The sequence below is a fragment of the Chiloscyllium plagiosum genome, unplaced genomic scaffold (assembly GCF_037043375.1).
Source record: "Chiloscyllium plagiosum isolate Xiang-an unplaced genomic scaffold, Cpla_swu_hap1 HiC_scaffold_32, whole genome shotgun sequence".
NCBI classification, from domain to species: domain Eukaryota; kingdom Metazoa; phylum Chordata; class Chondrichthyes; order Orectolobiformes; family Hemiscylliidae; genus Chiloscyllium; species Chiloscyllium plagiosum.
In genome coordinates, this window is record NW_028270170.1 from 30009351 (window position 1) to 30034084 (window position 24734).

At 39.8% G+C, this 24734-nt stretch overlaps 1 protein-coding gene across 2 annotated transcripts in view; it reads left to right on the plus strand.

Moving 5' to 3' along the window:
* spop (speckle type BTB/POZ protein) overlaps nucleotides 1–24734 on the plus strand; it is a 125472-nt gene that overhangs the window by 50141 nt on the left and 50597 nt on the right. For both annotated transcript variants that reach the window (XM_043675190.2, XM_087977885.1), the window contains exons 3-4: nucleotides 13659–13807; nucleotides 23106–23227. In XM_043675190.2, the coding sequence (XP_043531125.1) occupies nucleotides 13730–13807; nucleotides 23106–23227 (200 nt within the window). In that variant the 5' untranslated portion in view covers nucleotides 13659–13729. The remainder of the gene's footprint in view (nucleotides 1–13658; nucleotides 13808–23105; nucleotides 23228–24734) is intronic.

Genomic DNA, 24734 nt, shown 5'->3' on the forward strand with positions numbered 1-24734 from the left:
CACATGTGGTCATGACAGTGTATACGATGGGTAAGGGACTAATGCTATCAGCTGGTAAGGGAGTTTGGCAGCAAGTGGCTGAGGGGTAAAAATATCAAATTAGAAAGAGGGTAGTATAGCAGGTAGGTGAGGGGGTAGAGTCGTAGGGGGATAATTGGTAAAGTGGTAGGTGGGATTATGTGGTGGTTGGCAGATGGGTAATTGGGTGGGTTGGCATGTGGGTGAGGGAGCAAAGGTGGTGGTTGACTGAGAGGTATAGAGAGTCCTGTGAATCGGTGAGATAGCATTTATTAGAATGGGTGATGGGGTGTAGTCATAACGTCGATGAGGAGTTGGAGATTGAGCGGGCCCAGGATGGGTGTTGTACCATTACTTAGGAGTTAACATGGTCTTTAGCCGTTCAACACTTCCTGGGTAACTATCCAAATTGTATCTCTCTAACTCAAAGTTAGGGTTGTTTATAAATGGATTTGAATTCAAGGTCATTCAAATTTTTGACAAGGTCCCACATGGGAGATCAATTTGAGAAGGTTAAAGCACATGGAATTGAGGGAAACTTGGAGAGATTGATCAGAAACTGGCTTAATAATAAGACTTAAAAGATTAGTGATAGAAGGCTGTTCGAATGACTGGAGGCTGGTGTTCAGTAGTGTACCACAAGGATTAGTACTGGGACTCTTATTGTTTGTAATGTATACAAATGATATAGGTGAATATACAAATTTGCAAGTGACACCAAGATTGATAGAGTGGTTGATATAGAAGAAAATGGTTCTGGGTTAAAGGAAGATAGATGGGTTGGTCAGATGGGCAGACCAGTGGCAGTTGGTATTTAATTCTGATAAGTGCGAGGTGAAGCGGTTTGGAAGAAACAACAAAATGAGGGAGTACTTAATGAATGGCAGGAGACTAGAAGAACACAGGGATCTTAGTGTAATTATTCACTGATCCCTGAAGTTGGTAGAGCATGTGAATAGGATTATTAAGACGGCATACGGGACACTTCCTTTTATTAGTTGTAGCATAGAGTATAGGAAGTAGGTAATGTTAGCGTTGTACAGAGCTTTAGGCCTCGGCCTTAGTGTGTACGGTTTTGATTACCTCAGTACAGGAAGGATGTCATAACACTAGAGGGGGTACAGAGGATGGTCACCAGGATATTGCCAGGGATGGAGAAACTGAGCTTAGATAGGCTTGGATTGTTTTATTTAGAGTAGAAGAGACTAAAGGGGAACACGGTTGTTGGTGTATAAAACTTGGAGTGTGGACAAGGTGAGTAGAGAGCAACTGCTCTTCTTGGTTGAGGGGTCAGTTACAAGAGGGCATACACTTTTCGTTAAGGGGTTGGAGATTCAGAGCGGATTTGGGAAAAAAATATTTTCTGCCTCAGTGGCTGTTGGGAGTCTGGTTGAGAAGGTAGTGCAGGCTGGAAACCTTACAACCTTAAAAATTTGGATGATCACTTCAGATATCATAACATTGAGGTATATGGGACAAGTGCAGGAAATTGGGATTAGTCCCCATTTAGTTATTGTTGGTGTAGAGTCAATGGGCAGAAGTGCCTTTTGTGCACTTTATGAATCTATACTTTGGATAGCTCAACTTTCTTGAAACATTTCACAATCTCCATTCTGATTTAATCCTAAACCTCCCCAGGGTTTGCGAAGGTTGGAGTTCATATGCTGCTACCTGTGGTGAATTTCTTCTCTTCCACTCATCTAGTCTTTCCACTTTTTCTCCTAATGCCCTTGAGTGGCAGACAGTCATCCTGTGGTTGAACAAGGCTGCAAAATCGCACTTTTGAGATCCACCTTCAGGAACATTATTGACAAGGTGTGATACCTTGATGTCCCAGATGAAAACATTGTAAAGGCTGTCGAAGAGACTGCACCTGGTACATTGCATTTTTAATCTGAGGATGGAGCGAGTACAACAAAGGTTTACCAGATTGATTCCTGGGATGGCAGGACTGACATATGAACATTACAACTGTATTAATTGAAGTTGAGATAAATGAGGGAGAATTTCCTAGAAAGTTATAAAATTCTGACAGTACTAGATTATAGGAAGGATGTCCCCTGTTGACCATGGAGTCTCTGTAAACGTGCAGGTTGAGTCAGCTGTTAGGATGGCAAATGCAACGATGGCATAAAAAGGACTTGAATATAAAAGCAGGGATGTACTTCAGAGGCTCTATAAGGCTCTGGTCAGACCACATTTGGAGTATTGTGTGCAGTCTTGTGCCCCATATCAGGAAGGAGGAACTGGCCTGAAGGGTGTCAAGACGAGATTCAGGAGAATGCTCCCAGGAGTGAAAAGCTTAACATATGAGGAATATTTGAGGATTCTGGGCTAATATTTGATGGAGTTTAGAAGGATGAGGGTGATCTAATTAAAACATACTGAATGCCCTGGATAGAGTTGATGTTGGCAAGATGTTTTCATTGGTAGGAGAGACTAGGACCCGAGGCCACAGCCTCAGAGTAAAGGGAAGACCTTTTAGAACGGAAATAAGAAGAAACTTCTGCCAGAGAGTACTGAATGTATGGAATCCATTGCAGCAGAAAGCTGTGGAGGCCAGGTCATTGAGTATTTTTAAGGCTGAGATAGATAGGTTCTTGATTATCAAGGGGATCAAGGATTACGGGGAGAAAGCGAGAGAACGGAGTTGAGACTTATCAGTTCTGATTGAATGGCAGAGCAGACTCTATGGGCTGAATGGCCTAATTTTTGCTCCTATGGTTTATGGAGTCCAGAATCGGGGATCACAGTCTAAAGAATATGGGATAGAACATTTAGTCGAGAGCTAAGGAGACATTTCTTCACACACAATGGTGAGCCTGTAGAATTCTTTGACACAGAAATCACTTGAGGCCAAAACATTGTTTACAAGGAGTTAGTTTGTGGTGCTAAAGGTTCAAAGGATACGGGGAGAGAAAAGATACTGAATCGGATGATCAGCCATTATATTGAATGGCAAAGTGGGTTGAAGGGCCAATTGGCATACTTCTCCGATTTTCTGCTTACCTATATTTAAGATTTTATTTCTTTGTTTTTTTTTGTCTTTGGAAAATCCAAAGTTACTGGACTATATTTTCTACCCTTCCTCTCACCCTCCCACTTGGTTCTTCTGCTTTCTGCCTCTCTTTGAAGGTGAACAGAACTCCTTTTGGGAATTGCTGCTTTGGGATTGTTTTTCTCTCTCAAATATCAGTGTTGGCTTAAGCTTTGCCCCAGTAGGCACAGATGACAGCACAATGACGAAGCTACTCCATTCATAGCCTGTTGTCTTCATAACTGTTTTCTTTCTCAACTTATTCATAAAATCATAGAATCTCTTCCTCACCATTTGATTGACATGTCAAAACCCTTGAGTGTCATCCATGTTCCTCTAAAAAAGGCCAATGTATGTTAATTCTTTTGTCAATGTTTCATTATAAGCTTCTGAAATCCGATAATCTATCATCGAGTTCAGCTGGGAGTTACCATGAAATCTTGGTCTCCATTGCAGTACAAATTTGTATCTGCTAATAGACCTATTGCATCATCCAGGGCTGGCCTAAAACTTTGCAATGCATAATTTTGCTTGTTTGAAGGTGAGAATTCGGAAAGATCAGTGAGAAACTAAAGTTGATTTTGGTGATTTTCGTAGACCTATTTCACTATTTCATTTTCTGACTGTGACCATATAGTAGTCTTTGCTCTGTATGTGTTTCATTTTTTTGGAATTTCCCAAGCTATGTAGAGAGCTTTCTCTATTATCTTGAATTCTGGAGATGCTGCAGAATTATGTCTTGTGCATTCTCAGCAACTTTTATGAACTGAGCTGGGTACCTGCTGATATATTTTAATGCCATGTATCATGTTCAAAAATCGCACAACACCAAGTTATAGTCCGTCAGGTTTATTTGAAATCAAAAGCTTTCAGAGTGCTGCTCCTTTCTCAGCTGAAGGAACCTTACAAAGGAGCAGTGCTTCGAAAGCTCATGACTCCCTTGTGTTGTGTGACTTCTGACTTTGTCCACCCCAGTCCAACGCCAGCATCTCCATGTGTCATGTTAGAGGATGGTAGTGGCGAGAACACAATGCGCATGCCATTTGATGTGATAACTAGAGTGCATGTTGACTTGCATGAGCTGAACAGCACCAGGATGAGTTTGACTTCAATGATCAGTAAATGGTCAGTCGAATGAGGTTTGGATTATTTTTGGCCAAAACACATACAAGAGTTTTACTTAAGGTCAACTATTACTCATTTGATAAATAGTTTAGGTCTAATTCTCCTTCCAGAGCATTGCATTAAAGTTGAAATTATGTTTTGTTATAAATGTCCCATATTTCTAAGAAATATACTAATGCAAATAGAGTAAAAAATCGCATGACACCGGGTTGCAGTCTAACAGATTTGTTTGAAACTGCAAGTTTTTGGAGTGCCAGCTCTCTGCCTGAGGAAGGAGCCGGTCTCCGAAAGCTTGCGGTTTCAAATAAACCTGTTGGACTATAACCTGGTGCAATATCATGTTTGACTTTGTCCACCTCAGTCCAACACCTTCACATCATTAATATAGATAGACATTCGCAGCTTGTAATACACCTCAGTTGATTTCAGTGAGCTGACATTCACTTTGGGTTAGATTCAGCTTACAGTCAAGACGCAAGGTGCATATTGCATCATGAGATGTTGAGATTGTTCAGAGATCTGTCCTGCATTTTACGTTTGGATAATAGCTAAGTACTGCCAATGCTGGAAATCTGAAACAAACACCAGGAATACTGCAGAAATTCAGTAGGTCTAGCAGCTATAGAGAAGAGTCATACTGGACTCAGTGTTTCTATCTCCACAGATGCTGATTTTCCTCCAGTGTTCAGTTTATTTTTTATTTTACATTTGTCAGCTTGGGTAGCACTGCGTTTCAGGCCTTCATTTTTAGATTGCTGGGAACACTTTTCAAAATGTTGTCAAAATCAGGTTATTCAATAACCATTAGTATAAAAAGATACTCACTAGATAGATGCATCTGAACTCTTCATATTCTTTGTGCTGGGACAAACTTTGCTGCCTTATATGCACCAACAGGGAAAAATGGTAATGCATTATTTTTCTGGTCTATTTAGGAGTATGAGTTTATTTTTGCATTCATTCATTCCCTCTCAGCTTCCTATAATGTAAATTTTTTTGACTAAGACAGTGAGGAAATTCAGGAACTTCATGTATTCCTTGAAACACATCTACAAAGCTCTTGATAGTTTCTATCTTTATTTTCTTTTCCAATTGTATACAACCTTTGAACTTTCAGTTCTTTGAAGCTACTGGGTCTGGAAGACTTAAATTGTTTTAGAGCAGGAGGTGGTGAGGATATTTTTGTGTGGTGAGGGTTTCATTTTTGTATGCATGGACTTTTAAGGCTTTCAATCGTATTGTTTTTATGTTGACCTTGTGTTTTTTTTGTTCTGGCAGTCTTGCTGTCTTGTTCATTATACATAGGAGAAAGTGAGGTCTGCAGATGCTGGAGATCAGAGCTGAAAATGTGTTGCTGGAAAAGCGCAGCAGGTCAGGCAGCATCTAGGGAACAGGAGAATTGACGTTTCGGGCATAAGCCTGATTGTACACCTGTTGTAGGTACAATCACAATGCTGTTGGGAAAGATCCAAATTCTATAAAAAAGGTCATGTAGTTTCAATTCAGGATGGTGTTGGCTTGGGAACTTGTAGGTAATGATGTTCTCATGCACAGCTGTTTTTGTCTTTCTATGCCGTAAATGTAATCAATTTGGAAGGTGTTCTCAAGGGCATTCTTGTAGAGTTTTTGCAGTTGCATATTATTCTTGTTACCTGCAAATTCACTGCTTGCAGATCCATGTACTCATGAGGCCAGACCCATCGTTTTTGTTTCTTCTTATGACTTGTCCAGTCTGATAGCATGGACCCTTGTGCTACATAGGAGAGGAACAGTATTGGCAATGTTTGGTATCCATGGTGAGTCTGTTCCCCTATCCCCTCGAGGATGGCATGTACATGGTGCACACAGATGCAACTGTGTACAGGTGAGTTGGGTGTGAATCAGTGGGCGGCTTTGTGGTATTGAGTTTCTTATTGGAACTGCACTTATTGGTGTAATTGGACCACAGGTCTGACTTGTGTTCTAAATGTGGTATACACAGTTTGAGGGGGGAGTAAATAAGTTTGCCGCAGAATTTCAAGCTTTTGACCTGGTCCACTGGCTGTATTATTTTTGTGGCTGCATCAGTTCTGGTCAGTGGGGTAACCTCCAGGATTGTGGAAGTTGGAGATTTAGTGATGATATTGCCTTTTATTTCAGGGACGATGGTTAGATTCTCTTAGTGGAGATGATTATTGCCTCGCACCTGTGGGACCTGAATGTTACTAGCCTGAGCTTAGTTGTTGTCTGGATCTTGCTGAAAATGGACACAAGCCTTTTCCTTGTCTGAGTTGTTGTGAATGATGTTCAACGTTGTGCAATCATTAGTGAACCTAATCATTTCTCAGCTTATGGAAAGCAAGCCATTAAAGTTGCTGAAGATGTCCTGGGTTGAGACGGTTGACTCCAACAATTTGTACTGTACATGTGATTGCATACCTATTGCAATGTGGTTGACTCTTAGCTGTCCTCTGACGCACTCTATTTGATTGGGGGGAGAGGGGGGGAAAAGGAGTTCCATGTATTCAAACAGCTATAAATGCTTCTATCTTTAACTACTTAGAATTAATTTGTACATTAATTGCTGCCATGCAAAGTCAGCACTTAGATTCAAAATCTTAACAATCCAGATTTTATATTGTGCTTTAACCTCCTGCATAATTTTGATATAAACATTTAACAAGATAATGGGAGAGTTATTAAATATTTTGCATCTTATTTAGAGAAAGAGGGTACAGTCTTCAAGATAGATGAAATATTAAAAATAAATCAAAGGGAGGAACTTCAGTCAATATAACTTTATAAAAATTACTGGTGGAAATAATAGGTCTTAGAATAGGTAAATAAATCTCCAAGGCCTAATGATTTCCACCACAGGGTATTAAAGGAAGTAGATGAAATTTTAGACACACTGATAATCTTTCAGGCTTCTTTTTTTTGTTTTGAGAATTGTGCTGTTAGACTGGAAAATTGTGTTACTGTTATTTAGGAAGGGAGGGTTAAGTTAGTTAACCATAGGCCTGTTGGTTTGTCAGTTGTAGGGAAACTGCCCCATAGATGGAAGAACCTGCCCTTAAGAATACAATAACTGAGGACAAGCACAAATGTGAGCAAATCAGAAAGAACTGGTAATTGCTTAGTTAAAAACAAACTAGGTCTGACTAACTCAGTTGAATGTTTTTGAAGTAAGGGAAGAACTGATATTTACTGAGTTTTAGGTTCCATTGACAAAAAATAAGAGCATGTTAAATGGCAAGTTGCCTTCTGATTCTGATTATGGTTGGGAGAAGGGAGGCAGAGGGTGGGAATTAAAAGGTCAGATTAGCAGAGTAAAGTAAGAGTTGTTACCTAGAGATTTGTTGCGGTCTCTTCATAAGAACAATGGTATAGTGCAGTTAAAGTAATTAAATGTTTTGAGATGCTTCACAGGAATTTAAAAAAATAAAGTATGGCATGGAATTGCATGAAAAATGTCATATGATTAAAACTTATTCCAAAGTGGGCTTTAAAGATTCACTTCAAAGGAGAAAATTGGGGTAGAGAGTAGGCAATTGAGTTGGCATCTGAATTGTGGATGACCTCAAGTTTGGTACAATGTGAAATATCTGGTTGGAGTGTTTTGGACTGGTCAAATCTTCAAGTAATGAAGTCATGTATGAGGATTTCAATGAGAGCTAAGAGGATGAAGTTGGGTAAAGTTCCAGTGGTGGAAGTATGTAGTCTTGGTAATGGCATGATTTGAGGTTGGAAGTTCACTTTGGGATTAACTGTGACACTAATGCTATGAGTACACAAATTTAATCTTATCTGTTCTGAAAGGAGTAGAGGCAGTGGCAATATGAACTGAGTTTCAAGTGGGGATTGGAATCCTTTTTTCAATCTTAATGGCATGAAAGTCGATGAACTACTTGCACTTGCAAGTAGGCTGGCAGTAAGAGGAGGGATTTAAGAAGATAGATTGCAATAGAGAAAAGAAGCTGGGTTATCTTTGCATTCCAGAATGATTCTGGAACAGCGAGCAGTTTTAACTGATGTAAGCAAGACATTATTTATACTTTGGTCCAGTCAGATCTGACAGTTGATTGACTGTCCACTTCGACCTCTGCAATCCTCAAGTGAATAGAGATGAAGGCATTTGGATGAGGGAGGGACCAAGGATAATGGTTTTATTTAGACACTGATAACCAAAGTGAAGGTGGCAATTGAGTAAATTAACTGTGAAAATATTGACAAATGGAGGGCCAAAGGCTAAATGGTTTGGACTTTAAAGGCAGAATCTAGAAGTATAAGGCAAAAGATTTTTTTTAATACATGAGATAGGGTTGGGGTATTGATGGTAAGTGACATAAGAAAATGATCTTAGAGGGCCTCAACTGTGATTGAAGCAGACTAATGCGATCACTTGATGGCAAGAATGAATAGGACAACTTCCATATTATGAGGAAATTACATGGAGGTAATGTTTAATATTAAAAGTGCAATGAACCCAGAAGAACGAGAACATAATGAGTTGAGATAGTTTGAAATTGACACGGTTAAGAAATCTTCTAGTGCAGAGCCTTGGGAAGGAAAGCAATGAAGAAATCACAGTAATAAAGATTTCACTGTAATTAAGGCAGTCCAAAATTAGTTTGAAAGCAGCATGAGTGTGGAGTAAGGTGAGATCCACCAGAGGAGTAGAGGTAATGCCAAACTGATCCTGTGTTAAATACCACAGTGTCACCATGTTGATCATGACAAGGTGAATGGTGAAGGATGCAGCCTGGTGATGGGGTGGGAGGGAGGTGGTGAAGAAATCTGGTGTCATCACCTTTGCCAACTTTCTCTCAAGGCTGTGATGTCAATGCCATCATCAATAGGTTTGTGGAATAGCCTTTGTAACAAGGGAACACATTCTGGGGTTGGAGGGAAATGCATAGAGGGGTGCTGATAACTGCTCTGATAAAGTCCACAGATCAGTAGTGGGAAGCAATGTGTTACATAAGATGGGCAAAGTTTGTTTCCAGTGGGTGCAATGAGCAAGAAGGCTGATTTGAATGAGATGGGGCTTGATGCAGCTAATTAGCTAGTTCTGAGTGCTTTGATAAGCCCATTGCAGGAACCAAAAAAAAAGTGTGAAGCTGTAAGCTTATGTATCAGAACAGAAATGAGGCAAGAATGCAAGAAAAGTTTTGAGTTGGGAGGATAGTGCTGGAAGGTGAAGAAGTGATAAAAGGCATAACAATAGTAGATTTGAGCTATAGGGAGAGGCTGAACAGGCTGGGGCTGTTTTCCCTGGCGCATCAGTGGCTGAGGGGTGACCTTAGAGGTTTACAACATTGAGAGGCATGGATAGGGTAAATAGACAAAGTCTTTTCCCTGGGGTCAGGGAGTCCAGAACTAGAGGGCGTAGGTTTAGGGTGAGAGGGAAAAGATATAAAAGAGACCTAAGGGGCAACCTTTTCACGCAGTGGGTGGTACATGTGTGAAATGAGCTACCAGAGGATGTGGTGGAGACTGGTACAATTGTAACATTTAAGAGGTTTGGATGGGTATATGAATTGAAAGGGTTTGGAGGGATATGGGCCGGGTGCCGGCAGGTGGGACTAGATTGGGTTGGGATATCTGGTCGGCATGGGCGGGTTGGACCGAAGGGTCTGTTTCCATGTTGTACATCTCTATGACTCAAATAGAATGTCTTGTAGAAGGTCAAACAAATAGTATTGAAAAGGGGGAGAAAACTTACTGTCATTCAGAGTAGCAACAGAATGAAAATGCTTAAAAACTATGGTATTGAATCTGATGATAGTAAAGATGCCATACAAAATAGATGGTCATGGTATTAAGTATTGAAGTGCAGTGGTGGTGCAATGATTTTGGAAAGGTGAACTCTGCATGAGTCATCAATGAGCAGTTGTCCAAGTCTGTAAATGAAGGAAATTAAAGTCTAGAAGTTATTTGAAGGTACTCTAATGGAGGATATTGTCAAAACTGTGAAAACTCAGGAGGTGTAGACTCTCTGTAATAGGAAAGAAAGCTAATGAAGTTGAAAAAAAACCCATAAAATCCACAAGCAACAGAAGTTTGCTCAGGAATAAACTGGAGCCAGATATCTGTCAGTCATTGCAGTGTGGAGGAAGAGCAGTGGATTGGTATATAGTATTTGATAAATCCTTGACAAAAATGAATGCTGATACTTAAGGTATCAGAAAAGAACAAAAGACCCCATTTATGTATCTGCATTATGGTATAATTGGCACAGCCAAAAGTGGAAAAGTGGCCTTGATGTTAAAAGGAGTATAGTCCCAGACTAAATGTATTGTAATTCAAAAGCCAGCAAACTAATTGGGTTTGAGAGAATGCAAACTGCTGAATGATAACATCACAAGTTTTACCATTGCTTCACAACTGTTGTTGACTGTTCGTTCTAGCCTTGTCTTTGACTAATCTTCCTGTCTGCTTGGTTTGTCCCATGGATATTAAAGCCACCCTCCCCTTTTCCTCCTTGGCTCTTCTTGAAATTGAGGGTTTTCTTGTATTTTCTCCTCATCAAATGTTCTCTCCAAAATTGGTGGAACTGAAGAAATGTTTAGAGGGATGTAAGAGTTAGGATGAGGTTGGAATGTCAGACCCCAAGAACCAACAGGTTTCAGGCTGCATTGTTAAAATGGCCTTTGTCAAAAAGGACTGCATTATCTTATCTTTCCTGCTTCTAGTAGAGCTTAGAGTCGTACAATCACAGATTCCTTACTGTGGAAGCAGGACTTTTGTCCTGTTGCAACTGTACCGACCTACCCTCCTACCCTACCCCTGTAATCCTGCACTTCCTATGGCCAATCCACCGAACCTACACATCTTTGGACTGTGGGAGTACATCCAGAGGAAACCCACGCAGACACTGGGAGAATAGGCAAACTCCACACAGACTGTTGCCTGAGAGTGAAATTAAAACCAGTTCCTTTGCTCTGTGAGGCAGCAGTGCTAACCACTGAGCCACCATGCTACCCAGATCGCTCAGGTTAACGGATCTCCAAGAAAGAGGGTTAGTATTTCTGTCCAACTTTCTCATTTAAATCCACATTCTGAGATCCTACATCCTTACAGATGAACATCCATGCAAGTTGTGGACAACTGGCCTAAATGGTATCACTATTAGTCCTTGCCACATTAAGGATTACAATAGCAGGAAAATCAATGTGCTGTTCTCAGGAACACATTGAGGTGTACTGCAACTTCTGTTTTTCAAACATGAGTGCAATTGCTACCCTAAGTTGAGGCAAACATCTCCGCACTCAGTGCTGTTGGAAAAGAAGTTTGAATTATTAATCTAGCTGAGGACCAAGTGTATTTTACTTTTAAATGTTGCTCGTCATTACCAAAATTCACGGGTGGAAGATGTATATAAACGTTTTCATTGTCAGGCTTTTGTACAGTGATGCTATTGCTCGAATTTTGTATTCCCTTGATTCCCCTGTTATGCATGCCATATTCTTCAATGTCATTCAATAGTTGTTTGGTATTATACTGTTAAACTTTCACCTTGACAAACTTTGCTTGTTTTCCAAGTCTTATCTCATTTCTCTGAGCTTTGCTTTTCTGAATTATTTTGATATTATAAAATTTAATAAAAGATTTCTTGGTCTTGCCATTCCCTTTTTTACTTTTGATAAGAATCAGTTGACCTCCATCAACAATTAGGCTGCAGCATTTTTAAAAAGAACAGAGTTGTAGCAATTGCTACAACTGTGTTGGCCACAATACCCTGTGCGGAATTAAAAATAGATCCAAGTGCTTCAATAATGTGCATGTTTATTCCCTCTAACATTTTTGTATTTGAAATGGAGAGTATTCTTGCTTGACAGTTCTATATGCTAGCCGCTGTGGTAGTTATAAAGTAACTTTTGGCATACTTGGCAATAAAGTACACTGCAATTACTACCTATCTTGACTTATCAGCCTTTTCAAATGATAAATGGGTTTTATGGGCGGGGTGGGGAGTTCAAGAGGAATTGATTCTGTAGCTTGGTGTTGTGACCTCATTTTGGTTTATCAGGTGCTATGGTACCTCAATCTCTGAGATAAGCGAGAAATCTACAGCCTGCATTGATCCTCTTTGACAGTTGCATTATATTGTAGTTTGCAGCATATTTCTTGTTTTTACTACTTCTCTAGATTTGTAAGAAATTAATGAACAGGATTTGCCAGAATATTGTATTGGCTCTTCAAAATATCAGCTTGTAGTTCAGTGAAAAGAGCGTGAAACTTTGATAGCTAATTTTGAAGTCTGCATGTGCTTTCTGATCATCATCAAATCTGTACCTGTCTGCTTTTGACTGTTTCAATGAGATGTTGGTGCCTTGATCTCATTGGGATACCAACCTTGATGATTTACACTAATTATGCAGTTATTTGTGTTGAATATTTATAGTTCTACAAATTCCCAATAAATAATATTTACTTATTTGTTCAAGCTGCATATTGTGCTATGTTAGACAACCTACCTTTGCAGATGCTTAATGCCAAACAAGTCTCTGATGCATTGTAGCGCAGTGGTAGTCTGTTTTCCTCTATTATTAGATGAATAGACTTTGTGTCTTCAGTCTACTCCATGGGCAGAGTAATTCTGTGTGCTGATCTTTGTTAGTATTTCACATGCTCAGCATCTTGTGACAATGGTTGTTGATAGAGAAATCCCAAATACAACCAAAAGTAATCCTTCTATCTACCTCTTGGTGTCTTTTTAAAATCCTACTGAAAGAATGATGTGGATCTGTAACAGGCCACAATTGTGTGGAGTTTGCACATTCTCCCCGTGTCTGCGTGGGTTTCCTCCGGGTGCTCCGGTTTCCTCCCACAGTCCAAAAATGTGCAGGTCAGGTGAATTGGCAATGCTAAATTGTCCGTAGTGTTAGGTAAGGGGTAAATATAGGGATATGGGTGGTTTGCACTTCGGCGGGTCGGTGTGGACTTGTTGGGCCGAAGGGCCTGTTTCCACACTAAAGTAATCTAATAATCTAATCTTTATGCACTTTTACTGCATACCCAGTATTAAGAATGTACTACTAGTTACCTTTCTATCCCATTTTCTGATGGTGAGCAAATACGTTTTGCTTAAGTCTCTTTGCTGGATAATGAATGGTAGTTGTATAACAAAGGTGTAGGCATCCAACAGTTCGCAACTGCATTTGAAACAGCTCTGGAAAATGAGGCTCAACTAGTTTTTCTGTTAATTCAACTAAAATTAACTTCCAGTGGGCTTGTCTAACCCCTGATGTTATCAGCTTAATGAATGCTGTAGAATTTCTCAGCTGAGATGGATATAGTAAATATGTTGTAAATTCTTACAAAGTGAAATACCTGGTATGTTAATTAATCATGTAATATTGTAAATTGTTTTCTTTTGACAATATTTCTTCAATCTCTAAAATGAATTTCAGGAGTACTATGATAATTTGGTTGCATCAGGCAAAATGACCAAAAATGCAAACTCCCTTTAACAACTGTGTTCACCTTTTTACAGTAACAGGATAAGGTTTCTACAGAACTCTTTTCATCTGCCTTGAGAAAACCTGAAGAATAGTTAAGCTGGCGATGTCAAGGGTACCAAGTCCTCCACCCCCAGCTGAAATGTCAAGTGGACCTGTGGCAGAGAGCTGGTGCTATACACAGGTAGGCTGGTCCTTATGAACAGTTCTTTTCTGCATTCTTTTGGTATGGAAGAAACATTAAAAAATGTATATTGGCACTAGCCAGCTGGTTATGCCTATTTTGTAAAAAGCTTTGGTCTCCAAATTATACTTTTCAAAAGTTATGCATAATTTTTCTCACTTCATTTTTTAGAGGTGCTGACTCCTGGCTGAGATTTAGTGTGATGGATTTCCTTGAAATCCTTGATGGATTTCTGTTCTTCATGTGTGGGGACATTATTTAATAAATGTCTGTTAACTGAGAATAGCATTACAGCCAAACTTGATTATAGGAGCTGGAGTAGATCCTTTAGCCCCTTGAGCCTACTGTGCCAAGCTGACAGATCAGCTACCTCAATGCCACATTTCAACGCTATTCCCATAATCTTTCTAATTAGTAATTAGAAACCTATATGCCAAATGTATCTTCCCTTAGGCAGGGGGATTCAATTGCATGCAGTACTCCAGATGCAGGTTTTTATAAATGTTCCACAATGGAGGAAAAAAAAACTTATTTGCTTCTGAACTCAAATCTTATGGCAATAATGCTAACATAATGTTGCCTTCTGAATTTGTGTCCGTGCGTGCTGGCATTTGGTTACTTGTCCAAAGAGATCTCAGTGTCCTTTATTCATCGCAAGACTTTACAGTCTTTCACCACATAAGAAATACACTGCATCTTCATTTCTCCTCCCAAAGTGGATGTAATATCATATTTCCTCTCCATATGTTTCTCTTGACTCCGTCCAATTAGGTAATTATTTTTGAAATATCCAGTAATTACATGCTTTATAATAGATTCTGGTATTTCCCTCACTCGTGAGGTCAAGCTATTTGATTTGTAGCAGCATGGTTGTATTTGTAATTTTCTAATCTGCCGGTATTTTTGCAGAATTATTAGAATTTTCGAAATATTTCCATGCATTTGCCATCTGTCATCTCTTTCAATACTGCAGGCTGAGGGGCATCAGGTCTTTGGAATTGTGCACCCCTCAGCCTCTAATTTCTCAATACTAATATTTTGCTAATACTAATTTCTTTCAGTTCCATTCTTTTACTCAACTCTTGGATCATCATTATTTTGGAGAGACTTGTACCTGCGTTCAGAACAGGAAAGCGCACACAACTTATTTGGCTCCTGTCTTTTTTTTATTTCCAACTGTCAATTTTCATGTTTTTGCCTGTAATAGGCTTGCATTTCTTTGATCTTTTTCCTTTTTACATACCTATAGAAGCTTTAACAACCCATTTTTTTGTTTTGTGCTATTTTATATTCAAATATTGTGTTCTCTCTATCGGTTTCTTGGTCCTCCTTTTGAATTCTAAAGTTTTTGCAATTCTCTGGCTTGCAACTTTTGTTTTGGCATCTTTGTAAACCTCTTCCTTTGCTTTGATGCAATATTTAACATCCTTGTCCATGGGTCCTCAGTGACTTGAATAGTGGCTGAGAAATAAACTCCAGTGCCATTGCTGATTAGGAATAATATTTAATGTGCTGATTTGTCTGGCTCAGTTTGCTGCCATGTCAAATTCCAATCTTTACGTTCTCTCTCTATGCGGCCTGACTATTTTTCCACCTTAGTAGACTTGAAGAGTTTTATGCCTGATCATTTAAAGTTTTTGTGAAGATCTGTAGCTTGGGAGCTGATTGGTCAGTTCACTGAGCTGGTAGGTTTTGTTGGCAGATGTTTCGTCCCCTTTCTAGGTGACAGGAGTGCTGTATTGGCTCCTGTAAAGCTATGGATCTGTATCCATCAACACCAACTCGCAAACAGGCGACACAACTAAATCTCCCTGGTATCCATACACATGGACAACAAGAACTGAATTTGACTGGGACAACGCAACGATACTAGGACAGGCTAAACAAAGAGCAAGGGAATTACTGGAAACATTATACTCATCCTTGGACTCCATCAACAAACACATTGACCTGGACCCGAGTTAAAAACAGCTGCAATAGAAAACCAAAACCGGAACTGGCACCAACTGGAAACAGCTCAAACAGAGCCACATAAATTCAAAGCAGAACAGCACAACAACATTTCACAGGAGCCAACACAGCCCTGAAGATGTCATCTAGAAAGGGGAGAAAATGGCTGCCAACAAGCCTACCAGCTTGGCGAACAGACCAATAACAAATGCCTGACCATGTTGAGCAGCAGTTGAAAATTTGAGTATTTTCATACTATCTGCAAGAGCTATAAACTTTCAAAATCAAAGCTTTTATTACAGGGTGTTCAAGTGTGTGGGATTTATTGACCACACAAATGTGTGTCTTTCATGGCTCTGTGTATGATGTTTAAATCCATGTTGTTGTTTTCAAAGATTTCAAGTTTGGTCATTATCAGCATTTGTTTGATGTTTCATGTTTTGATTTAGGAGTAATCTGTTGGTAAACCAAACAGATCTTGTGCAGCTTTATCAAACTTTGAGGACTTCGAAATTCACAGGTCTTAAATTAAAAAGTCATGCTAAAAGAACTGGATTACCAAGGCTCATGAACTAAAGGCCCCGTTTTGCTACCTTGCACTTATTTTTGTAGCTAGTTGACTTATTGGAGAGGCTTTCTTTTGTCCATTAACAGGTATAAAGCTACCTAGTGCTTTAAATTCTACAAGTATTTTTAAGTTAATGCTTAAGCATGCATAATACATTATTGAAGCAATTTACTATTTTTAGGATATATTAAAATAAAATGGCAAATATTTGATATAGAATTTCTCAGTAATTTTTATTTCTGAAATAAAACTAGCTTGACTTATACCTTGTTTCAAATCTCAGTATCTCTGCTGCAGTATAAGTAATCTAATAGTTACATTAAAATTTCAATGCAAAGTTTATGACTTATGGACTAAGTAGTAAAGGCTGTCAAATGATAATTAGGCTACAGTACTATCCCTTTTGTGTGAATCCCCTGTAGCACCCAGAGACTGGATGTTTCAAATACCAGATCAATTTTCAGTACAGATTTTATTCCTCAAATAGCTAAGAAATTGTTTACAAATGAGTCTAAAGTGTATAGTCTTCTGTTTTTGAAATGTTTATTTCAAGAAATAAATGTCTTCAAATATTTGTTACACATGTAGAATTTTTGAAAATGTGTGTTATGGCTTGATAAGAAGGTTATTATAGGATTGTTTCTTTTATTTCCATTCATGGGATTTGAATGCTCCTTGCTAAGTTATATTGCCATCCTTAATTATCCTTGACAAACTGATGGTGAGCTATTGTCTTGAACTGCTGCTGTCTTTGGATGTAGATGTTGAGTGTTGTTAGGAAGGGCATTCCAGGATTTTGGCTCCATGACAGTGAAGGACCTGTGATATAGTTCCACATCAGGATGGTGAGCAACTTGGAGGGATCTGCTGCCTCTGCCCTTTTGAGTAGTAAATCTCATTGATTTAGAAGGTGATATCATAGAAGCCTTGGGTGAATTATTACAGTGCATCTTGTTAGTGGTACATGCTACTGCTGCCATTGTTGTTGGAGGAAGTGATTATGGAAGGTGGGATGCTAACCAAGTAGGCTGCTTTTTTCTGGGGCGTGTCAAACTTTTTGTTTTGGAGCTGAATCTATTCCGACAAGTGGAAAATATTCTGTCACGCTCTTGACTTGTGATTTGTAGGTGGTGGACAAGCAGGGGGCAGTTCGGAGGTCAGTTGTTCACTACAGAATTCCTAGCTCTTTTTTAAACCTGCCCTTATAGCTGCTGTTTTTTAAATGACTGGTCCGGTTCAGGTTCTGATCAAAATTCACCCCAGGATCTTGGTGGGAATTCAGTAATGGAAATGCCATTGAACAGTAAGGGACAGTGATTAGATTTTCTTGTTTAATCTGTGCGGTCGAAGCAGAAATGTTATTCAGGTCTTGCTGTACATGAATATGCATTGCTTTGGTATCTTGAGTGATTGAGAGTAGTGCACAGTCCTCAGTGAGCATCCCTACTTCTGAGCTTATGACATATTGGTCATTGTTGAAGCAGCTACAGATGGTTGAGTCTAGGACACTACCCTGAGGAACTCCTGCAGTTATGCCCTAGGACTGAGATTGATCTTCAACAATTATACTATATTCCTGTATGCTAGATATGACTCAAACCAGTGGAGATTTCCCACTGATTCTCTGACTTAAGTTTGCTTCGTGCTCCTTGATGCCGTACTCTTGTCAAATGCTACCCAATGATGAATTGTCAAGTGTAGTAAGTTCTGTGGGAGGCAACAAATACTGTGAATAGTGTACTTGCTGAGAAAAGCACAGAGTCTTGAACAGTACAGAGACTGACTGACTGTACTGTAATGTGTATGTCAGGTTCCAAGCAATCGATTGTGATAAGGGACTCTCTGTTGTGAGGGGCATAGACCGATGTTTCTGTGACTGACAACGAGACATCAGAATGGTGTGTTGCCTCCCTGGTGTCAGGGTCAAGGATGCAGAATATTGTCAAAGGGGAGTGTGACCAGCAGAAGGTCATTGTACATGTTAGTACCAATGGCATAGTAAGGGAAGGGGATGAGGTTCTGCAGGTACAATATAGAAAATTAGGTAGAAGGTTAAAAAATAGGTCTTCAAGGATAGCAATTTCTGCATTGCTCCTGGTGCCATGTGCTAGTGCGAGTAGAAATAGGAAGATAGGGCAGATGAATGCTTGGCTGAAGTATTGATGCAAGGGACCAGGATTCACATTTTAGGATCAACGGGATCTCTTCTGGGGTAGAAGTGACCTGTGTAAGGAGGACAGGTTGTACCTGAATTGGAAGGGGGCCAATGTCCTGGTGGGGAGATTTGCTTGTGCGACTCCAGGAGGTTTTAAACTAGTAAGGGAGTATGGGGGCATACCCAAAAAGAGTGTGACAAAAGAGAAATCTCCAGGCTGGTACAATACAGAAGAGGAGCAAGTTAAATAGTCAAGGCAGGCAAGAGAATAGCAAAGAATGAGGGAAGATTGATTAAACTTAACTGCATTTATTTCAGTGCAAGAGACCTGACAAGGCAAATGAGCTCAGAGCATGGTTGGGAACAAGTAACTGGGATATCATAGCTATTACAGAAGTGTGGCTCAGGGAGGGGCAGGACTGGCAGCTTAATATTTCAGGGTATAGATGCAATAGGATGAATAGAAAGGGGGACATGGGAGGAGGGGGAAGCAGCACTTTTGGTTAAGGATAACCTGATGGCTGTACTGAGGGAGGATATTCCTGGGAGAACATCCAGTGAAGTAATATAGGTGAAACTGAGAAAAGAGGAAAGAGATGACCACCTTTTGGGAATGTATTGTACCCCCCCCCCCCGCTCCCCCAGAGACAGCAGGAAGTTGGGAAGCAAATCTGTAAGGAGATCGCCGATATCTGTAAGAATAATGTTGCAATGGTAGGGGATTTTAACTTTCCAAGTAGAGGCTAGAACTGCCATAGTGTTAAGGACTTGGATGAAGAGGAATTTAAGTGCACAAGTAAATTTTTTAATCTAGTATGTGGATGTACCTACGAGAGAAGGAGCAACTACTGTCCTTCACTTGGGAAATAAGGTAGGGGCAAGTGCCTGAGGTGTTAGTGGGAAAGTGCTTTGGGGTCAGTGATCATAATTCTATTAATTTTAAAAGTGATGGAAAATCTGATCTAAATGTTCCAAATTGGAGGAAGGCCAACTTTGATAGTGTTAGGCTAGAAGTTTCAAAAGTGGCTTGGGAGAGGCTATTCACAGATAAAGGGACAGTTGGAAAATGGGAGGCCTTTAGAAATGAGGTAGTGAGTTTCTCGCCAGTATGTTCTTGTTAGTGCGAAGGGCAGAGCTGGTAAGTGTAGGGAATTCTGGATGACTAGAGAAATTGAGGATCTGTCAAGGAAAAGGAGGAGGGAGATGTTATGTATGGACAGCTGGGGTTGAGTGAATCCCTTGAGTATAATGGCAGTAGGAGTATACTTGAGGGAAATCAGAGGGAAAAAGGGGGACATGAAATGCCTTTGGCAAATAGGGTTAAAGAGAATCCAAAAAGATTCTACAAATACGTTTAGGGAGAGAAAATGACCTCTTTACGATCAACCAGGCCATCTATGTGTGAAACCATAGGAGATGGGTGAGATAGTAAACAAGTATTTGCATCAGCGTTTATCGTGAAAAAGGTATGGAAGCTAGAGAACTTGGGGAAAGAAACAGTGATATCTTGGAAAGTGCCCAAACTTCAGAAGAGGAGGGGCAGGGTGTCTTAAAATGAAAAGAAGTGGATAAATCCCTGGGACCTGATCAGCTGTTTCCCAGAACTTTGTATGAAGCTAGGAAAGAGATTGATGGGCCCCTTGCTATTTGCATCATTTGATAGCCACAGGTAAGGGTGCTGGAAAACTGGAGGTTGGCTAATGCTGTGCTATTATTTAAAATAGGCTGTAAAGGAAAGCCATGGGACTATAGACTGGTAAGCCTGATGTTAGTGGTGGCTAAGTTGTTGGAGGGGATTCTGAGGGACAGGATTAACATGCATTTGGAAAGGCAAGGACTGATTAAGCAGTGTCAACATAGCTTTGTGCTTTGAGAAATTGTCTCAGTAACTTGATTAAGTTTTTTGAAGAAGTGACAAAAAAAAATTGAAGGTAGAGTGGTGGATGTTGTCTAGATGGATTTCCAGAAGGTGTTTGACGAGGTTCTGCAGAGTAGACTGGTTAGTTGGGTTAGACCAGTTGTTTTTCAGACTGAAGGCCTATGAACAGAGGTGTGTCACAAAGATTGGTGCTGGGTCCACTTATATAAATGATTTGGATGTGAATATAAGGATGGTTACTAAATTTGCAGATGACACCAAAATTAGTGGTATAGTAGAGAGTGAAGGTGGTTATTTGAGTACTATGGGACTTTGATCAGATGGGCCAGTAAGCCAAGGCGTGGCAGAGGGATTTGAATTTAAATAAATGTGAGATGTTGAATTTTGGAAAGGCAAACTTACACAGTTAATGGTAGTGTCCTGGGGAGTGTTACCAAACAATTGGACATCTTGGTGGAGGCGCGTAGTTCCTTGAAAGTGGAGTCGCAGGTAGACAGGATGTTAAAAGCATTTGACATGCTTGCCTTCATTGGTCAGTGAATCAAATATAGGAGTTGGGATGTAACGTTGCAGCTGTGCAGGTCTTTGGTTCGGCCACTTTTGGAATACTGCATTCAATTCTGGTCTCTTACAAGGATGTTGCCAGGGTTGGAAAGTTTGAGCTATAGTGAGAAGCTGAAATAGGCTGTGGTTATTTTCCCTGTAGCATCGGACCCTGTGAGAAGACCTTCATAGAAGTTTATAAAAGCATGAGGGGCATGGATAGGCTGAATAGCTAAGGTCTTTTTCCCAGAGTAAGGAAGTCCAAACTGAGAGGGGGTACGTTTAAGGTGAGACGGGAAAAATTCAAAAGGGACCCAAGGATCAATGTTTTCATGCAGAGGATGGTGCATGTATGAAGTGAGCTGTCAGAGGAAGTGGTGGAGGCTGGCTGTAACATTTAAAGACACCTGGATAGACACAGGAATAGGAGAGGTTTAGAATGATGTGGGCCAACTGCTGGCAAACAGAACTAGGTGAATATAGGATATCTGGTTAGAATGGATGAGTTGGACTGAAGGGTCTGTTTCCATGATCTGTAATTCTATGACTCTGTAAACTATAAATAAACTTGCAGTGCTGAAGATGAATCCTGCACTTCATGAAGTAATTGCCCCTTATTTTTATATGCTGCTATAATACATTGATATTTCAGGATACTTTGCAAATTGAATTTTTTTGAATTTTAATGATGGTTACATGAACAACAATATCCACCATTCTGCATCAACAATATTGCAAACAGCAAAATGCTAATTGACCAGTGAATTACTTTTAATGATATTGACTGAAGAATGAATCACAGCTAGGATTGCACAAGAGCCTTCTATTAACAGTTGTGTAGCACAAAACAGTGTCTTTGGCACGTTGAGTCTGTATTAATCTGCCTATATTGATCCCACTTTCCAGCATTTGGCCCATGGCCTTGAATCTTATGACATTTCAAGTACTCATCCGTGTACCTTTTTAATAGTTAAGGTTCCCTGTCTCTGTTGTCCTTCCATGCAATGCATTCTAGATTTTCCCCTCCCATCCTGTGGGTGAATACATTTTTCTTTGAATCCCCTGCCAACTTCTCCCCTCGCTGTAAAATTATGCCTCCTTTTCATTGATCCTGCTTTCTATTTCTCTATATCTATGCCCCTCATAATCTTATACACCTCTGTCAGGTCTTCTGCAGCCTTCTTTGCTGTAAAGAGCCTGAGTATGTTCAGCCTGTTTTTATAGCTGGTATGCTCCAAGTCTGGTAACATCCTGATGAATTTCGTCTGCACCTGCTCTATCGCACTATAGGAAGTATATGGTTGCATAAACCAGAACCATACAGAGTACTCCAGCTGTGGCCTAACCAAAGTTGTTTTTTGTACGGCTGCAACGTAACCTCACTGCTCCTAAAATCTATGCTAGATCAGTGATCTGTAGGCTACATTAACCTGTTGTGTTGCCTTCAGTGGTCTGTGGTCAGCAGTCCAAGATTCCTGTGTTCCAAGCTTTGTGTCCTACTGTTCATTAATTACTTGTCTTATTAATTCCCAAGTGGATCACTTACATTTGTCAGAATTAAATCCCATCTGCCACTGATTTCCCATTTGACCAAGCTGTCTATATCTTCTTTTAACCTAAGATTTTTTTCCTCACTGTTAACCACCTGGCCAATCTTTGTCATCCGTAAGTTTACTAATCATCCATTCAACATTCTCCCTATTTCATTTATATCACAACCAAGTAGCCTTAAAACGGTCAATCCCTTGGTCTGAAACTGACCCCATGTTTTAAATTCCTCAACCAGGTGACATATTTTCTCCAACCCCTACGGACATAAGTCTCAAGAATTTTGTTTTGGTTTGATCACTTCCTATTCTTAATTCTTAAAATACAGATTCTGTAAAGTTATCTGCAATAGATTGCGCAAGATAATTAACAGCACAGAATACAAGAATTTGAAATTTCCAGTAACAGTTGGGTGGTATTCAAATTTTTTGTTATCTATATTTGATGCCAGTTGGTTTGTTATTTAGCGAATTTTAAGAACAGGAATTAGATTTACTCCTGAACAGCCATTGAAAAACTTTTCATATTGGATTCCAGATCCTTTCAATTCTCAGCTCTCATGCATTCTTAAAGTAAAACATGGATCTACTGTTCTTTGTAGTTATGTCATCAGTTGTTTTTGCAATAATTAAGGATTTGTTTCTTTTTCTGTTAGATAAAAGTAGTGAAGTTCTCTTACATGTGGACTATCAACAACTTCAGTTTCTGCAGAGAAGAAATGGGAGAAGTTATCAAGAGTTCGACTTTCTCATCTGGAGCAAATGATAAATTAAAGTGGTGAGTGTGGAGCTCTCTGATAAATTTTGCATTTATGGGGATTTGCTTATGCAGTTTTGGGAAAGGCAAGATGATTGAAAAGCTCAGTGAAGCATGTAGAGAAATGAATTTGTGATTTGATACATTTGACCTAATCCATTACATTGCCCGTGAACCAGAAGTCCCTTTTGAAGGCTGTGGAAACTCTGGCATCTATTTCTAAAATTTCCATGCAATAATTAGGTACAGGACATAATCAAAATTTCAAAATTCCCCTTGAACCTTGTATATAATCCTCCCATGACAACCTTGTGGTACCTTGCGACCATTTAAATTGGAAGAATATATTTGAATTATAGGTAAATTCAGGAGATCAGTCACCAGTTGGATATTTAAAACCCAGCAAATTGTCTCATTTCTTAATACAGAGGAACCTCAATTATCCGAATATCAATTATCTGAATTTCGGATTATCTAAAGAAGATCTCAAGGTCCCGATAGAAACATTGCCTCAAAGAGGTGTTTCTAACACTGATTACATCTTTTGTTTACAATGAGGAAAAATAAACTTGGTTTATTGAAATGCTGCTGAGAACAGTCCGGACATCTTTGCTCTGTTTTGAGATTCACCCCACTCCAAAGGCAGCAGCAGTGTTGTTGTTGGTGTCCTGTCCGGCTGACCCGGAGAGGCAGGGGATGGGTGGGGTGAGCGGATGGGGGCTGGGTTTGGTTGTGTGAGGGAGGAAGGGGGGCGGAGTTGGGTTTGGACAGGCTTGTGGGGGGGTGGGGTTTGGATGGGCCAGACGGGCCAGACAAGGGCTCGCACGTGATGTGTTGCTGCCTAGTCTCCTGAACGGGGAGTGGACTTAGCAAGTGTTCGTTCAGTTAATCCATTGAACTGATGTTGTGGTGGGGAGGCTTCAGCAATGCTGCAGGTCCCTTACACGCAAGTGTGTATCTACTCAGAAACAAACCCTGAGACAGGGAGAGGGAACAACACAGGCAGAGCAAGGAAAACAGAAACTTCAGAACACTGAGCCCTGGAGGGGGGGCATTGAATCAATTAATGGAATAATCAATTATCCAAACGAGATAGTGCCCGCCCATCTTGTTTGGATAATCGAGGTTCCTCTGTATTAGACTATTTTGCTTCATGACCTATTAATAAATATTTTGAATTTTTCAGCTGCAAGCTGGCTGTTTCAATTCTTGGCATTTGTTGGCCAGCATTTTGTTGTTATAGGTTCATATAATAGGTGCTAACTAATTAAGTACCTTCCAATGTTGAGGGGGAGTTGAGCACTTTTATTTCTCTAGTTGGTTTCCATAGACTGGGTGATATTTAGGATTAATTGAAATAAATTAAACAGTTCCATAAAGAACCCATGCAAACCCTTAATCAGGACAAAGGGCTAAAATTAGGAATAACTAATACATTTTTTAAAAAAAAATTCTCCTTGTTCCTTCCAAACAACAGTTTTGTTATGACTTTTTAATTTTCTTGCTCTACAAAAGATTTTAACATTTA